This window comes from Typopeltis vanoorti, chromosome 8, assembly GCF_054136105.1.
Source record: "Typopeltis vanoorti isolate ZY-2024b chromosome 8, IOZ_Tvanoo_1.0, whole genome shotgun sequence".
Classification (NCBI taxonomy): Eukaryota; Metazoa; Arthropoda; class Arachnida; order Uropygi; family Thelyphonidae; genus Typopeltis; species Typopeltis vanoorti.
Genome location: NC_143556.1, coordinates 94,489,866 through 94,509,915, shown reverse-complemented (window position 1 = coordinate 94,509,915; position 20,050 = coordinate 94,489,866). Strand labels below are relative to the sequence as shown.

The 20,050-nt window shown below is 36.5% G+C and overlaps 1 protein-coding gene across 1 annotated transcript in view; it reads right to left on the bottom strand.

Moving 5' to 3' along the window:
* Karybeta3 (karyopherin beta 3) overlaps positions 1-20,050 on the bottom strand; it is a 348,737-nt gene that overhangs the window by 49,499 nt on the left and 279,188 nt on the right. The window contains exon 24 of the mRNA XM_090396827.1: positions 17,143-17,287. Within this exon, the coding sequence (XP_090252953.1) occupies positions 17,143-17,287 (145 nt within the window). The remainder of the gene's footprint in view (positions 1-17,142; positions 17,288-20,050) is intronic.

The following is a 20,050-nucleotide window of genomic DNA, read 5'->3' as shown; positions in this document are numbered from 1 at the left end:
ATAGAGGGAGGCTATGAAAAAGAAATTCTACTAAGAATTCAATTTGGTTGGGTTGCCTTTGGAAAACGTGAAGCGCTCAAGGATACATCCCAATCTGTATATCTGAAGTTGCGGTGAAGGTCCTGGAAGTAGGATAGAGAAATAGGTTGATAACAACAGTATTCTCTTTGGTTATCAGCATGGGTTTGTTAAGAGGAGATCATGTTTCACTAACTTACTTATGTACTATAACAAGGTGACAAATACTTTAGACAAGGGAGATACATATACAGTGGTGTACTTGGATTTTGCAAAGGCTTTTGATAGACTGCCACATGACAAGCTCTTAAATAAATTAAAACAGATGGGATTGGATAACAGACCTGTGTCAGGTCGGCGACTGGTTGTTGGATAGGTATCAGAGTTGTATATGTTGGTGCAGTATCCCGAAAGGGAAAGGTTACCAGCGGTGTGCAGCAGGGGTCAGTTTTGAGGCCATTGTTGTTCAATTTGTATGTTAATGATATTGGGTTGGGTTTAACTAGTGATATCCAGCTGTTTGCGGATGATGCAAAACTGGGGAGAGCAAAGAACAGTCAGGCTGATGTTAATGCCTTACAAGAGGACTTGAATAGATTGCATGAATGGGCAGGTAAGTGGAACTGTCAGTTCAATGTTGCCAAGTGTAAGGTTTGAGATTTGATAAGCAACAATGGGATGCAAAGTATACACTTGGTTGGGAAACTTTAACAGAAGTAGAGGAGATGAGAGATCTAGGAGTAATGGTCGACAAGGACCTGAAATTCAGGGGCCACACTGCACAAGTTGTGACATAAAATAATGGCAATGATGCAGAGAACACTGATATGCAGAAATAGAGAGGTTATGATTCCATTATTGCGCACAGATTTGGTCGCCGGGTTTTCATGGTGACGAGGATACGTTGGAAAGGCTACAGAGAAGATTTACAAAGGTAGTCAGTGGTCTTTGGAATGTGGAGTACGAGGACAGATTGAGAGAATGCAAGTTGTAGAGCCTCGTGAATAGGAGGAAGGGGGGGGGGATATGATTGAGACATATAAGCTGGTCAAGGGTTGTTATCAGGTAGACATGGAAGAGATTTTTCATAGAATGGGAGAGGGGAGTACAACAAGAGGCCATTGCTGGAAACTGTATAAGGAGAGTGTGAGCAAGGGAGTGAGAGGCAGGTTCTTTGCATGGAGGGTGGTTGGTGAGTGGAATGCATTGCTTGAGTGTGTTGTGGATGTGGACACATTGAATCAGTTTAAGACATGGTTGGATGAACATTGTATGCAGTAGTGAGTATCTCCCACAACGAGTCTCTGACTCTATGGAGGTCAAATGTTAGTAATAATAATAATAATCTGCCTTAAAAGAAAAATATTCAACAACTGCATATTTGCTGAAAATTTTTTCACTTGGTTATACTATAAATTCAAGATGCCAAGAAATTATATTCTTGGTTTCTTCTTTTATCCAAGGGTAAGCAAACAAAGTTTGCACGTGAAATCACTTCATGACTGGGCTACCTGTATATAGGGGCTAATGACTTCACATCAATTGCCTTAGTATCCCATAATGCAATGCACATATCTCCTTGAAGACATGTATAATGCTATGCATTATGAGAAGTGAAAAAACTTTCAACATCTATCTATAATCCAGAGTATTTTAGTAATAAGGCGTGACACCTTTCCTTTTAGCTATTTGTATATGGAAATATGACTTCTGCATTACTTCAACTTTGGTATCACTTCTGGGTCTGGCTCCCTCCCACTGATGACACCTCAATAAAGGTGGAAACTGGTCTGGATAGTGGCCCTTCCCATAATGCATAGCATTATACATGTCTGCAAGGATATGTGTGTTGCATTATGGAATACTAAGGCAACTGGTGTGAAGTCATTAGCCTCTATATACAAGTAGCCCCGTCGTGAATCGACTTCACATGCAAACTTTGTTATCTAAGTGAAATTGCTCACACCAGATAAAGGATGAAACCAAGAATATAATTTCTTGGCATTTTGAATTTACAACAACTGTATACTTCCATTCCTGACATATGGAAGTGAAATATGGAGTCTGAAATTGACCACATTGAGGACTACCCAGGAGAAAATGGAAAGATCACTGCTTGGTATTGCCATCAAGACAGAAAATGCAATACTTGGGTCAGAGCTTGTACCAAGGTGAAACACATTCTAATAGTAATTAAAAGATCTAAATGACAATGGGTAGGTCATATGCAAGAAGTGACACCCAAAAATAGACAAAGTCGATATCTGAATGGTATTCCAGAGATGGCTGAAACTCAGTAGTATAGAAAAACTCAAGATAGAACAGAATGGAGGACTTTGGGGGGGAATCTTCAGCCAGGGCTGTACTTATTCACAGAGGTGCAAAAGACTCCAGCTTGGGCCCTGAAAAATTAGGGACAATGAGAGGAATTCCAGAGCACTCTAGTGCCTTGGGCCATGCCTGCCTCTGGAAGTGTAAGTACAACCCTGTCCAGCAGCAAACAGAAAATGGCTGACAATGATAATGAATGATAAACAAAAAGTCACCTACTAACAACATATAAAGAATAGAACTGAAGATAGGCATCATCAGTATTAGAAGAATAAATGGAAAAGAAGGGAAATTAACAGTGGAATTACAGAAAACATAACTGATGTTACTTAGACAAACTTAAAGAGCTGTTTGGAATTACCACCGAAACAAATAAGACTAATGAACCAATGTATTATGTCGGTTTACCTGACCAGTTTGCCTGTTTTTCAGAAAGAAAACCCCATGTTTAAGGGAAGAAAACTTGCCTCCTCCATATGAGATCAGTTAACTAATATTCACTTGAAAATCTATAATAAAGGTTCTTGTCTTCTGAACAATTTCCCTTTCATTATGGGAAGAAAATCTGTGTCCTCCATGTGAGGTCAGTTCAGTTGAAAATTCCTTATTAGGAATAAAGGTTCTTGATGTGCCAGGTGGGATATAAATGTAAGCTATCCAACTAGGGTCAATGTCATTACAGCAGATCCCTGCTATTACTCAGATGAATACTAAAACTATAACAAAAAATGCTATATTTGTGTAATAGTTATCAAGTAAAGAAAGGATGTTTAGCATTTAATATTAAACATGATGAATGATTAGCTTTTTGAACAGCAAGCAGTTTTGTGCAGAATAAGATATTGGACAATGAGATGCATTTGTAAACATAGTTGCAGTTCCATTACAGAAGAAATATACAGTTTTAGGGTCATTTTTTCAAGAGAAGCTGTTTTAAAAAAAAGCTAATTTTTTTGTTGGACAACCTGGAAAATGACTGAATCAATAAATCCCAGGAATATGTCTATAGAAATATTTTGAGAAAATTTGGAAAAAAACAAATAATGATAAGCACTGACGGATTTCAGGATATGGAATAATCAATATTAACACCATGTTTCAACGTAAAAATAAGCATGAATTCATGTGGAGAAAACACATACAAGAGATATGGCGATACCTTCTTGTTAGTTTTATACAAAAGATATGCTAGATTTGAATCAGAAAATCATCATTAGTTTTGAGCAAAATTAAAATGAGTTTTAAAAAGAATCACAGTTAAAGCAGTTTTGAGAGATGAAATATAGATTCAAATCTTATTAGAGAAAAATATGAAAACAAGAATCAAATCATGAATCTTAGCAGAAAAATAAGAAGAAATGCTGACTGATTCAACTGAGGGTGAGGGATGGGGTGGGACATGATGAAGATCTCTGCAAGAATGAAAAATTTTCACTTCATGGTACACTGAAAAAGTTATAGAGAAAGTATTTGAAAATAATAAATCACATCAAAATTCATAATGAGTAAGGCAGCACATATCTTTAAAGGATATGGAGAAAAATATTTAAGAAAACCAAGTGTAAAAGTAGCTGAAAAGTTATGAGAAGTTATGGAAAGTTTCATGATATTTACCTTTTATATTTTAAGAATATAAAAGGTAAATATCATGAAAGAGGAAATTGTTTTGGAGACTACTGAAAAAAACTTAGAAATGCAGGAAAGAGTAATGAAAAAAGAAATCAGATAATGGCGACATAAAAACTAAAGGTAACGATATTCGGAGAGTTTGGAGTAATTACTTTGGAAAGATACTTAAATAAGATTTGCAGTGACAGAAAATATTCAGAAGAAATGCAATCAGGAGTATATTATTAACACTTGAGTAGAAAAACAAAACCACCAGAAACCTGAAATATGGGCAACTAAAAACTACTCACTCAGTTATGAGAACTGAAAACAGAAATCTCAAATATGGACGAATAAAAGTTTTGCAGTGGCTATATGAACAATTCAGAAGGTTAAATTCTAGAAGACTGGAATATTGCTGTCACAGCACTACAAAAATGGAAATAAAATTAAAAATTGAATGAATTTTGCTATTGAGTGTCCCACATAAGATTTATACAATTCGACTACTATTATAACATAGAATTTTCATGAAAAAAAAAAAAAAAAAAGCATGAAAATCCTGTCTCATGAAACGTGAATCTAGCAAGAACCAGTATTTATGTTTTGTATATCTGCAAATGGCAATGATATGGATGTCAAGAGATAAGCTGTTTAAAATATAAATCTCCAATTATATGAGAGCAACATACAGTTTAAAGTTAAGTTGTAAGTCAGCAGTTAGAATCAAAGGAGATACAGGAAAAAGAGTATATCATGCAAATTCAAGTGCAAGACAAGATGTTAGCATGATATGAAAACGAGATAATCAACTCGGCTTTTATACAGATGTTATGCTCCTAAATAAATTCAAAATTTCTGATCACAGAAATCAGGAGATGAAAAGGCAAAATGTATGAAAACAGGCAGGAATGTGATAAACATCAACTGCATTCTCTATTGAGAATGCACTGATCAAAATATTTACAATACAATAGATACATTTTTTTTTTCTCTGATGACAAAATAAAGTGGATAGTCAAAGAATGAGAAGTAATGTAAAGCATCTATTTCTTAAAATTTTGTTTCACATCAGTCCCACACATAGCACTCACAAGAGGTCTCAAGACTTATGCCATCAATGTACTGCGTGTGGAGTGGTTAGAGAGAAGAGAGGAATTAGTTGTATTTCTTGAAGGTGAGATTGTAATCATTGGGAACACAGTATGGGGAAGACTGTTCAGAAGAACAGAGGTACATAGAATGAAGAAAGAGGATAAGTTGTTTTGATAGGTTCAGAGCTGAATTGCATATGGGTGTTGACTAGCTACTGCTCATGTTCAAACATGATTAGAGGAAAGTGGAGGAATGATAGTAGTCAGTTCAGTGGAGAAGTGTCTACAGGAAATCGACTGAAGGAAGTCAGTGAGAGAGAGGGATCATCTATTAAGAAACCTCTTTTTTGAATATCCACAAGAATTCTGAAGGAGATTTAGGTGTGCCAGCTCATATACAAATAACACTGTAAGGTTGAGCAGAAGAGCTATATTGTTTAGAATGAAAAAAGAGGAAAAAATAAAAATAAACTTTTTGGAGGCTGAAGAGACTATGGATGTGTTTGTGCTAGGATATGCCAGATGTGGAAGTCAACCAAAGGGAAAAACTGATCCTGGTTGACAAGTAGAAATGCTGTCAAAAGCAAGGGAGAGTGAAGCATAGTTCTTTCTTCTGAAAAATGAGACAGGACTGCATTTTGATGGCATTACAGTTCACCAGGTGGTCATCCTCATCCCACCTGAGAATGGCAATGACATCCATTCTTAAGGTATAGATTACAGAAGATTATGAAGCCCAAATCACCCAAACAATATAAGGTAGGGCGAGATGTTAACTTGAAACACAGTTGAAAACAAAAGGTACAGAGTTAAAGCATGCAAGGGAAACAAGAGTTATATTAAATATTAAGAGTATTAGTATTACTTCTAAGCTTCCATGGAGTCCAAAGACTCATTACAGAGGTCAAATACGCACAGACCATAATTATCATACCTTGCTTTGAACACATTCAGTGTTGGAGCATTCACCATCCATTCCAGTAATGCATTCCATTTAATCCCCACCCACCAACCATAAAATTTCTTTTTCACCTCTTTTCTCACATGATCCTTGTATAACCTCCAGAGATGACTTCTTACATCACCCATTATCCTATGCAATGATTTCTGCTATATCTATTTGATAAGCTCACCAGTTTATACATCTCAAGCATATCATCCCCCCCCCCCCACCTCCCCATCTGCCAAACTCTGAAGACTCCCTTCAATCTGTCATCATACTCAAAACTCCAGGATGCTGAGACAATCTTGGTTATTCGCCTCTGCACTCTCTCTCTCTCTCTCTCTCCAGTGTTTCCCTATCACCAATATAGTCAGGTGATCAGATCTGTGCACAGAAATCCAAATTAGGCCTAATTAGCACCTTATAGAATGGAACTAACACCTCCTTATCCTTACATGTCAGCATCCTTTGCATTATAGCAGCGATCCTTTGGGTGATCTTTAAAACTTTTGCGATGTGTCCCCTAAACTCTAGTTCTCTATCCACCAAGATACCCAGATCCCTTGCTTCCCCCCCCCCCCCCCACACACACATCCTGAAACAAAGTTCCTTCAATCTGATAAATCTCATACTATCTTCTCTGGGCAAAGTGCATAAATTTACACTGAGCAACAATGAAATGACATCTCCATTTTTCAGCACAATGCCTATACAAATCCTCTTTGACAACAACACATCAGAATTTCATGACATTACTGTTTCTAATTTAGCATCATCAGCAAAAACTGAATATCTCTTTTCACACCATGAACTATGTCATTGATATATAAGTTAAACAGCAGTGGTTCTAGAACAGAATCCTGTGGCACCCCATTCATTACATTCCTTTACTGGGACACTGCACCTCCATAAACAACTCGCTAATTCCGATTAATCAACCAGCCTTGTAACCAAGCCAAATGACTATCCAATCCCATCAGTAGTTTATCATGTGGTACTCAATCAAATGCCTTAGCAAAATCCAAATAAATCACTGTATAAGCATCTCCCCCATCCAATAATATTATTATTATTATTGTACAGGCACCTCCATGGAGTATGAAATAGCCAAAAATGTAGCCTTACTAAAGCATGACCTCCCCCTAACAAACCCATGCTGCTCTCTCAAAAGCCTCCCATTCTCATCAACCCACATTTGTATTCTGTCTATAACCATCCTCCCTGACACCTTCAACATTACACCTGATATACACACTGGCTTAAAGTTTGACATTACTGACTTGGATTCTCCCTTATGCAATGGTGCCAGTTTTTTCTTTCTTTTTACTCTTCTGGGACCATGCCTGTGCCAGAATTCTGTTGAACAACCAAGTCAAGGGTGCAACCAGCTCTTTTGCATGTTCTTTTAATATGCGTAGTTATATCCTATCCAATCGCACAGCCTTATCAACATCAAGGTTATTGAAAATTCTAAGCACTTCCCATTCTTGTACTGTCAGTTGTCTGTTCTCCTTTCTATTGCCATTCAACATTACTCTTAGACTCCCAACATGAAATACACTAACAAAATAATAGTTTAACATTTTTATCATATCTTCGTCAGATGTCACTCTTGTTCCATCTGCAGCAACTAAAGTCAGCCTTCCATATTCACTCTTTCTTCTACTAGCAAAATAACTCCAGATTTCTCTAGGACTTTGCTTTCTCTCCCTTTCAGCTGATCAAGCCACTGCACATCACAAATCTGTTTCCTTAATTTATCATAGTCCTTTGGTTTATAATTCCACACATATTTCTTATTCCATGAAGTCCATACCTGGCTAGCCACTACCCATGTCAAAACCACAATCACTTTCTCCAACTGGTGGCATCGTGGTGACATCTTCTACCATGACTTATGAGATATTATTAAATCTAACACTCAAATCCCACATGTTGCATAAGATAATTGTCTCTGAGTAGCTCAAGAAACTTGATCTCCTTACTCATACATGATATTTCCTGCTTCCATAATAAAGTCTCCCATTATTACAACCATCCTGTTGCTCAGCTGTCTCATCTGTCTGAACATTTCAGAATCATCTCTCCCTACATTCCCAGGTCTGTAGCAACATCCCATTAAATATCTAAAATATGTACTAACCTCAACTTCACACCAAATGACTTCAAAATGCCACTATCATTTTTGCTTTCTTCAAGTTCCACCTTGAGAGGACTTAACTGTTCTGAAGCCTTCATTAACACACCACCTGCTCTTATCTTTTCAAAAAATTCTATAGCCATCACATTCGCTTCCCATAAGCACATCATCCTCTGTTAACCATGCCTTACACCAATGACACATGGGCTGACTTAACTGTATCAAGGTCACAAACTCTGGAATCTTATTCCTAATACTACTTGCATTGGTGTATAAGCATGGTAGCTTTCCTTCCCTTTCCACAATTCCTTATCCCATCATTCCAGTAATTTGACTCTACTGATCCCACTGAGGCCATCCCTGATTCTTTATTTTGTCTTCCTTTGTCCCTTATCTCACAATTTTGGCATCTTACCACCATCCAATTTCTGTTTCCCTGATTGGCTATAAGCACACCTCCTCTTATCAACAATCTATTCAGGTTCTCACTCAAATGTGGATCATCTGTATCAAACAGCTCTCTCTCCTACCTTCAAATTTATCCCACATCAACAAACTCAAGTCCTCTCCTCCTGTTCATTTATTTATCATACTATTTGTGATCATTACTCTTCTCCTCAGCTCTTCATTATCATACCTTGGTAACATGTAATTCTACCACTCACACTCTTTCACCGCTCTGTTTCCAGCAACACTCTCAAAATCACATGCTACCCCCATTCACACTGCTTCACAAGTCAACTCCTCTGCATTTCCTTTCTGCTCTACAGCCTCAGTCACTCTTCCTATTGTTGCTCCCCCCTGAGACATACTTTTGATACATGTTTTCCATTTTCACATCATTCACTACAGAATCCCCATACATCACTATACTACTTTCAACAGTTCCACTGCAATAATTCATCTCTAACTCACTTGCCACATTCCTTCTAACACCTCCAACTACCGATCTCTTCTCTAATTGTCCTAATTCATTCCTCAATCTTAATAATTCTTTCGTAATATACTCACTTATGTTTATATCTTTTGTGCTATCTTCTTTACCATTCCTCATTAATTTTACTACCATTCCACCATGTTTTGCATCTTCCTCTGTCTTACTACAATGTGCCATGTCATTTACTCTCGACTTTTGCTACATTTGTATCACTTTTGTCATTCTTCCTACCAATGATTGATTCATTCGGCAAATCAATTGTTCGCTATTCAAAACTTTCTTACTATTCATTCACTGCTCTCTTACACTTTCTATGCTATGAGATAAGCACTCATTCTTCTCATTGCATTCTCATTACTATCACCTTCATTTACTGATATGTCACTGCTCATCGAAATCACACTTTGCACACACCCTCCTTCCATCCACCTCAAAAATCCATAATTGATCGACATAATCTAATGAATACATATAGCACACCTCACATTTCAGGAAATTACTAAAATCAAAATCTAACTATTGTTAATATAACTATTATTCTTTTTAACATATAACAGAAAATGTATTTTGTAAATGAAAAAGAGGAATGGAAGGAGAATAGTGTCATCACTGAAGACATGAATAGAAATGGATATCAGAGAGAGAGAGATCATTAATGTACAGGATGAGTACAGGTGAAAGCAGAGGCACAAATACTCCAGCACTGACTGAAGAAATCGCCTGCCATGACTCACAATGAATGACAAAAGAGGAAGCTGGCAAGCCACTCACCAAGTGGATGAAAACCATAAGATGGTAGTTTAGTAAGATCACAAAGCCATACTTAATCAAATGCCAAAGAAATATCAAGTGTGATAACTTGAGTTTCTCCAACTTTTCCATGGCATGTGATGCAAGATCAGCTAGGAGAAAGAATGATGGAATCCATATTGGTGATCACTAAGTAACTGGTAAAACTCCAAGTATAATGCAATTGCATTTGACGAGATTTTCCTTTATTTTTAAGAGTAGATGAAGGAAGAGTAATAAGTAGATACTTGGATGGTTGACTTTTATGTCCTTTCTTGGGAACAGGCTGGATAAAATCTTGCTTCCAAGCTTGAATAAATTCCAGGTGAGTATAACATTTTGTACAGGTAACACAAGATCAGCATTAGATCTGGTGTACAAGCTTTTAGTACAATTGGAGGAATATGATGATTCAGAGCCAAGAGACTAGATAGCATCAAGGCTATTGAGCAGGAGGCAAGCTTAGTGCATTTAGCACTTACAAAGTCTGCTTTGAATTTGATGATTTTTTAATATATATATATATATATATATATATATATAGGCTGTAGTAGAGGCTGAATGAGAGAGCTAGAGTTTTTGACTTGAGCCACTGGACATATGCTGAATGCTAAGGCTTGGAGTGCTTTGGCACATTTGTTGAAGGGCAGGACTTGGATAAGGGTCAAGGGTTCTGAGTGGAGTGGAGAATAAAGCACTCATCCCAGTAAAAAAATAACTGCAGATACATTTCCATAGTCTACTTAGTGCTTCTGCTCAGAAGAGCAGAAACAATAAGCAGACCATGGAAATGAGGCATAGTAACCTGAAGGTCATCCCAATTGGCACAGTTAGTAACACTGGATATAAGGCCAAGACTGACTGAAAGGATGAATAGACTTGCCAAGAGAAGGGGAGATGTGGTTAAGGAAAAAAAAAAAAAAGCCCAGGATGTTGGGAGAATGATGATGACTATCCGGAGTAATGGTTGGTTGGTGAACAATTTGTGTTCACCAATTAAATTATTACTTACAATAAACAGTTCAGCAACAGTTTCGCATTACTGATAGGTGGCACTTTGGATTGTGTCACTTGGAAATTTGGCTCTGTTAGTATAACATTTTAAAAGTGATTTCACTTAACCTTCTGCTGCAAAAGAAAGTACAGCAATAGTTCTCGAGGGACCGAAGGTTGCTAAACCAACTGTAAATATTGTAAGCATTTCAAAAACAATTTTTTCCCATACTTTAATACCAGCCATAGCCATGCCTGCAGCATGAACAAAGTTGATGCCAATGAAAACAGAGTGATGACAAAGCGCTTTGAGTCTCACTACTGCAGACAAAACTCTTAAAGCTTGGAAATACTAAAGTGGAAAATTTGACATTAGAAAGAAAAAGAGATTCATTTGCGATTTTTGTTGGCAGTGGATTCATGCCTATTGTGCCGAAATTGACAAATCAGTACTCAAACCCCTAAAGCAACCACAGCCAGCCATTTTTCTGTCCTCTGCGTCTCCCCCACCGTTAAACAGTTTCTAAACCTGGCAAGCACATGGATGGCCTGGAAGAACACCTTATGCTTGACAAAACCTTCTCCTGGAAAACTCACACAACCGAAAAAGAGCTCAAAGCAAACAGCATCTCGAAGCTAACATGCATACCACAAATGATGGTAGGAACATTAGCAAGCTTCATGACTTCAATGCTTCATTTGTTCAGGACATGATAAAAAGTTCAATGATGCCACCATTCTAAATTTCCAGTGCTAAATGATGACTTTTGCAGACTTGCTGAACAATGCAACTTTGACTCCAAGAAAACTATCATGTGTCACAACTTCGGGCCCACAATGACATGATGAAGAGAGACAGAATGAACTTCCACTTCCTGTGCTTAATTAATGCAACTTGCAATACTTTGACGAGCAGATTGGCAGTGACAAGCAAGAGAAGGCACCAGTCCTGCATCATATGTACGAGCTCAGCCAGATCTGACCTATGTATAGGACAAAAAAAGGCAGTAATAATTATGAAAGAACTGGAAACAAAATGTCAGGATGGAGACACTATATAAGAAACATGTGGGACCCATGTGGTCGAATGCAAACTTCACAGAACTTTCCAGATCCATTTCACAAATATACGCAGCCTCAGTTCTCACCTTAATGATATTCGCTTCCACATCCAGTCTACAAAACCTCACCTCCTGTTCTTGATAGAAACTCAAATCTCAGTCTCCTCAAACACTACTCATCTCTGGTTTTCCAATTACACATTCTTTAACTCCTCTCATCTGAGAGTATGGTCTGCACATGTTTGCTCCGATATACCATGCCATGCCAGAGTATATCCAACCTGGAATCTCCCAATTTTGACCTCCTTTAACTAATAATCACCTTACCTCCTACCTACCAAATTCATGTGCTTTCTCTACTCCCTTCTAATGCCAACAACCACTCTAAACTCTTCCATCACCTCTCTTTAAATGTATTTTTTTAATCTTTTTTTTATGACTCATTCCCTTGGTCAAATTACTCTTTCCAGCCACGTGAGTCAAAACCTATATGCAGAAAGAACCACCAAAATAATGCTCTTCAGCATGGAAACATTTATTCCCTGCTCCACACTAAATTCTTCTTTCCTATCTAAGCCATGGTTCTCTCACAGGCATGCAGAGCTGTACAAAAGTTGGCTTGCATCCAAAACTCCATCTCCCAATTTAGTCTACACCAAAGTCCAGAAGAAAATTATCACCACATCAAAAGCTGATTCTGGGAGAGCTAAAAGCTGGAACATTTCATCCTACACAAATGGCAGCTATGCCTAGTGGGCTCTAGCCAAGCTATTGGTCATAACTTCTGTCCAACACTACTCCACTATCATGCACCCAGATGATACTATTGCATCATCATCACACACAGAAAAAGTCGACTTCCTGGCTTCTTACCTCTCCTCCAATTCTTGCACAGCTGATCATGGTAAATGTTCCTCCAACCATTCTAAACAATCCACACTACATTTGGATCAGAAAAATTTAGCTCAAGTTGAATACCAAAAAATCTTCTGGACTTGATGGCATCTCTCCAACTGTTCTAAAGATCTTTGACAACCACTTCCTAAGAAAGGTGACAAATCTTCACCTTCAAGCTACTATCCAATTTCTCTCACTTCACTTCTTTCTAAAGTAATGGAAAGAACCATTAACAGCAAACTGCTATGCTTCTTTGAAAATTCTCATCTAATAAATGACCAACAGTATGGATGCTGTCACTGTCAATCAACAGGGAATCTGCTAACCAATATCACCCATCTCTGGGCAAACACTATGGAAAGGCTTGGTGAATCTAAAGTGGTTGCTCTTTATATCTCCAAGGCTTTTGACTGAGTTTGGCACAAAGGTATGTTAAGAAAACTCTCATCATTTGGTCTGCCCCTTGACTTCAGCAATTGGGTAGCCATCTTTCTGGTGAGATGTTCACTTTGAGTGATGGTGGATGGCTCCTATCTTCTATCTATACAACTAATGTTGGAGACCCACAAGGATGTATTCTTTCGCCCACCCTCTTCTTCTATGCACAAATGATCTACTCCAGCTGACTGCCGATCTGGTACACAGTTTTGCTGATAACAGCACATTGCACTCCCGTTTGACAAACCTTGCAAAGCACAAATCACCTCAACCTCCAGAACTCTAACCTCAACTACCTTAAATTCTGATCTGCAAAACATTCATCAACAAGGTTTGGATAACATTATCAACTTCGATGCTAGCAAAACACAGCTCTGCGTTATTTCCTACAAAAACATTATTTCATTCTTACCCTTGACAATACTGAAATCTCTCTCTTGACACAAAAACATATCACAAATACTGCCTCCTCTGCATCCAAAAAAGTAGGCTTTCACTAGAGGCATTACTTTAACTCCAAAAAGCTCCTAACCCTATATAAATCACAAAAAAAAAAAAAATAAATAAATAAATAAAATGGAATTTGATTGAAGAGAATCAGTATTTCAACTCAACACTTGTCGATTGCTTTTGTCTTTGGGTCGTGCGATCTTTTGTTAATACCGCACAAAAACGTCTTTATAGCTGCTGTCTTGTGTAAAACAAAATTCAGCTTGTACATATTGTAACAATTAAAAAAAAAATTGAATAATTTATAAGCGTATAAAAGGATATCACCTGTAAATCGTTGACGTGCCAGGAAAATTCTCAGACGTGCCACCTCTGGCACGAGTGCCATAGGTTCGCCATCTAGGGTTTACTGTATAAAGTGTTTATTGTTGAAAATTGTCTTCATTTTCTGCCAGGAAAGCACATTTAAAATCATAAGTGTGTTATTCTCAAGCAGAGCAGTTTATTCTCTGGTGAGTTAGATACATATGCAATGCTTTTTTTTTTAATGTAAAAATTTATTTTTATTGTAATGGCCACTAAAACTGCAACAAAAGGGAAAAAACCAACATTGAAGAGGAAATTCATTTCTCTAGAAGAAAAAATTAAAATCTTGGATCGGTTGAAAATTGGAGAAACCAGGAGTTGTTGCAAGGACTCTGAATTTAAATGAATCAACAATTCGAACAATCAAACAAAATGAACATAAAATCCGAGAAAGTGTTATTGCTGGGTCAACGGTAAGTGCAAAGTGTGGTGCTCGTGTTCGCGATATTCTAATAGAAAAAATGGAGAAATCTCTAATGATTTGGATAGAAGATTGCACTCAAAAGAAAATTCCTTTGGATGGACACCTTATTAAGCAAAAAGCTCTCAAAGTTTATAAACATTTAAAAGAACTTGATCAAGATTCTTCAGAAGAAATCTCTCAGCATGGATTTTCTGCCAGTAAAGGTTGGTTCGAAAACTTTAAAAAGCGGTTTTCTTTGTATAATCATAAAATCCAGGGATAATCAGCATCAGCAGATGTTGAAGCTGTCCGGAAATACCCAGCAGAACTTTTAAAAATCATTAAAGAAGGTGGTTACAGTGCAGACCAGGTGTTCAATGCAGATGAATCTGGGTTATATTGGAAAAAAATGCCAAAACGCACCTATATTTCGAAAAATGAAAGATCAGCTCCTGGATTCAAAGTTTTTCCAAAGACAGAATTACTCTACTGTTTTGTAATAATGCATCAGGTGATTACATGACAAAACCAATGTTTATTAACCGATCAGCAAATCCTCATGCGATGAAAGGGCTTGACAAGTCCATTCTACCTGTTTATTGGCGGTTTATTGACATTTACATGCTAGCTGTTTGAAAAACAATTTTCAAACAGCTAGCATGTTTGAAAATTGTTTTTTCAAGTGTTTTGTACCCGATGTAGAAAGTTATACAAAGAAAAAGAATATGGACTTCAAAATTCTACTAATTTTAGATAATGCACCAGGCCACCCAACAAATTTAAGCCATCTGAATATTAAAATAACTTTTTTACTGCCAAATACTATTTCACTCATTCAACCACTTAACCAAGGAATAATATCAACATTTAAGTGATACTATATTCGGCGAACATTTCAATTAATTTTGGAAAAAATGGAATCTAATCCAAACATGACACTGCCTCAAACGTGGAAAGAGATTTCAATATTGAATTGCGTAAAAATTATTTCTCTGTCCATTAAGGAATTACAACCCTCTACACTGAATGCTTGCTAAAAAAAAAATATGGCCTGAAGCCGTAATGGAACAAAATTTCATACCTCTAGTGGATGCCAAGCTATGTCGTATAATAAATGTAGCACACATTTTTGGTGGAGAGGGCTTTTGCGATATGGTTGAAAACGAAATTAGTGAATTAATTGATGGAGAAACAGATTTAAAAGAGGAGGAACTGGTACAATTAATAGATGGCATCGAACTAAATGGCGGGGAAAGTTCTGCCGAAGATTCTGATTGTGATGAATCCGTTAAAGAAATTAGCAGAAGGATTGGACTTGGCAAGAAAGTTAGGAAGTTATTTTACGGATAATGATCCCTCAATGGAGCGCTCGAGAAAATTCACAAGACAATTGGATATTTGTTTAGCGCCATATTATGAACTAAATAAAAAATTGCAACATAGTGGAAAGCAAAGTCTTATTACTGACTTCTTGATGACTAAACCAGCCGAAGTATGCAATGAGAATTATACAAATGATGTCCAAGAGATTTCAAGTGGTGACGACGACCTCCGGCCACTTAAAGAACATCTATGAAATGATTAATTTATGAAGACTGTGATGACGATTAAAATATTCGATTTATTTTATTATGTCTAAAACATTTATGCATTTTGTGCAATGAAATTTATGTACAATTTGTAAATTTTAGAATTTTATACTACATATTTGTCATAGTTTATGTTTTCTTAACTTACATGAATTACCCGAATTAAATAAAAATATTGTTTTTGTTGGATATGTCATTGTTGTTTATATAATTTAAAGAAAAAACGATTTTGGAACCTAACCCTACTTTTTCTATGTGATCTATGTCTCGTATAACGTGATTTATATAACGCAGCATTTCTATGGAACCTAACATCCATGTTATACGAGGGTTACCTGTACTTTAATTTATTATTTTCTCTGTTTAATTTTATTTTATCAGCAAAAAGAATAAAAGCATTAAGTGCAGTAACATTTCTTGGCAATAAACACAAAGTAAATGCCAAATCACAAAAACAGTAATATATGTGAATAATATACAGTAATATAAATGAAACAGTCAAGCAGTATACTGCTTGACTGTTTCATTTATAGTGCTCATGCTACAGGAATTATTGAGCATCATCACTAACATCCTTAAGTCTAATTTCATTAATACAACTAATGGATAAGGAAGTAATGTCAAATGTTGAATTCTACTACCTCCACCACACATTAAGAAACTTGTAAAGGAGAAAACAGATGAAGATAAATAATCCATCATGAAAATTTTGGAAAGACTGCAACATTATGGATATCACAGGTAATATTTATGGTATCAGTATACAATTCCTCAGCAACAACATCATAGATCACACAAGCAAATTATGGAAAAGTTCATGGATGATGATGAAGACTGACTATGAGCAGAGCTCAAGGACAAAGCAAAATGTTCTTTAAATGATTTCCTGCCAAGAATGGCTTCATAAGCACAAACTCAAGAAAAGATGAAAAATTCATCTCAAGTTCTTGATGAAGTAGGCATTAAGAGTTGTTACTGAAAAAATAGATATCAGAGAGGATTATTGAATAAATAGTCATTTCACTAAAAACAACTGACTTACAAAAATATCAATTTTTTACTTTCTTTTTTGTTACACTACAAACCTCCCAATGCTTTAGAAAACTCCTGTCCACCAAACTGGGCTAAAACACCAAGTCCATAAGAAGCAGCTTGTCTCACTTCAGGACTATGATTTTTTAATGCTGTTAACATGGGTTGCAAGAAGTACTGTTGATACTTTTCACATGCCTTAAAAAATAAAAATAAATAAATTACAGCACACATAAATTCAAAAAAAGTTATTTAATCAGTGTGTGTGTCTTCACAATCTATATTCATCATGAATTCATCAAAACAATGAACTCAAAGACTAGCAAAATGGTCTGTAGTGTAGAAAGGCTTATAATTGGCAATTAATAATTTTATTTATTTGTGTACACACACAGACAGACAGACAGTAGTTCATTTACTATTTACTTGATATCACAGATTCAAATTGGAGCAATTATTATAATAAGTTAACTGAACAGAGTGAGTGAGAGACAAAGAAAAAATAAATAAAATAAAATACACTCAATGGACAAAGCATTACAGATACCTACCTAATAGCATGTTGGTCTTTCTCTAGCATAAATAACAGCCTATACTCTCTGAAGCATTGACTCTACCAGATGGCAGAGGGTTGCAGGAGCTAATTCCAGCCATGCCTGTTGCAGCATTGTCCACAATTGAGCCTTAGATGTTAGTCCAGGATACATGGATCTGATATCTTGCTCTATAGCATCCCAGAAATATTCAATTGGATTTAAATCTGGTGACCTTGAAGGCCACTGAGTGGTTGCATCCCAGTGGGGCAATACATTATCCTGCTGAAACAGACCATGAAAGTGGCCTGCATCCTTCATGGTGGATTACCTTCATGTAGGTGATCAGCCAGTACATTCTGATATCCCAAACTATCACCTCTATGAACAGAACTGAAATGGCACAATGAGGCTATGCTGTCAACACCACACCCGTGCCCTCCTATCAGTTCGGTACGACTGATAATGAGATTCAGACAATACAACTCTGGTCCATTATGCAGAGGTCCAGTTTTGATCAACCCGACACCAAGGCATGATGCCTAATGACGAGCTGTCTACAGTGGTATACAATTAGGGTGTCAGTTCCCATACTATGCAGGGAAGCTGCTTGGACCGCCTACATTTGAAACTGGATATGATTTGTACCACTGTTACCCTGCAGTTGGTCTGTACAACCTGGACAGTCTACATCGACGCTGGTCATCAATGGTGTGTGGTCGGCCACCACTTGCTCGAGGATACTGGTACGTCTGTTGATGGTATACTCATGGTAGACCCTTGATTAGGTTCCGCTCGAGAACCCTAGAGTGCAGGATCTTATGATAGTAATAGATGAAAAATTACTTCATTACTAACTTCCTATCGACAATTTCCCTCCAGATTAGCCTGTTATTTTCAAGATTCCAAAATTATCAGATCTTATATTTCTGCCTTTAAGGTACTTTTTACTATATTAATCCACCTACATCTTGGTCTTTTAATAACATCCTGGCAAAGAACACTTGTTTAGCTAATCTTTACTCTCCCATTCTGTTTAAGTGACCATACCACCTGAGATTAGCTCTAGTAGTTACTGAATGATAACAATGTCAAGTTATCATATGATACTGCCACCAGTTTACCCCATTAATCTTTCTCATAACTCTCATATCGGAGGACTCTGGTCTTTGATTAAGTGTTTTATTTTTAATCCAGCTCTCAGATCCATAAGTTAAAACTGGTTTCAACACTTGTCTTGTATACAGCTAATTTAGTGTTTTGACTAACTTCTTTCTTATTCTATATAAATGAAAGTGTTTTTTTTTCTCTCAAGAAACATCATCTGATTTATAAATTAAAGATGCCAAGAAATTATATTCCTGGTTTAATCTTTTATCCAAGTGTAAGCAAACAAAGTTTGCACCTGAAATATTTTCAGGACTGGTGGAGAGCTAATGACTTCACATCACAATGCTATGCATTATACATGTCGTCCGTAAGGATATATGCTTTGCTTTGGGATACTAAGGCAAGTGATGTGAAGTCATTAGGTGCAAACTTTGTTTGCTTACACGTGGATAAAAGATTATACCAAGAATATAATTTCTTGGCCTCTTTAATTTATAGTATAACCAAGTGGAAAAACTTCCAACAATCATTTGAGTTATGTCTCTCATTCTGTTTAAGTGACCATACTACTGTAGGTTAGCTCTGATCACAGATTCTTGAATACTGACAATGTCAAGTTTCATTCTAATATCTTCATTTCAAATATGATTTTGCTATCTGTTCATTTTTTACTTCCCTGTGCCATCATATGATATTGTACTAATGATGCCTATGATTCTCAGAACTCTCATATTGTGGTCTCTAGTTTATGATCAAGTAGTTTATTTCTAAACTACTTGATCTGTGTGAGAACTATGTCCAGTTCTCACATCCATAAATTAAAATTGGTTTTGACTGACCTAGATATCATTCAAAACACTGACCTAGATATGTTTTGTACATATCTAGGTCAGTGTTTTGAATGATTTTTCTCTTAATCCATATAATTTCATCCAGTTGAATGAATTTATATGGACTAAGAGAAAATCAGTCATATCAGCTTGGTTTATTCTGCTGTATATTTCATATTTAATTTGCCATCTTTAATAAAGTATTGTGCCACATAGCAGAAATTTTTACCTGTTTTGTAGGTTCTCCATTCAAGATGTAGTTTTATTTTTAATGTTCCTATTAATATTTTTTTTTGGTCTTTTTATTACTAATTTTCATGCCAAATTTGTTACTACAGTCTCGGAATTATTAGAGCTTCTAATGTTCAGTCAGCACTTATTATATAAAACTTGTACGGACTTAAATTGTTTGTCATAGTGGATAATTGAATTGTTTGAATCATTTGGATAATTCAACATTCAATTTAGCATCGTGTATATGAAGCTTT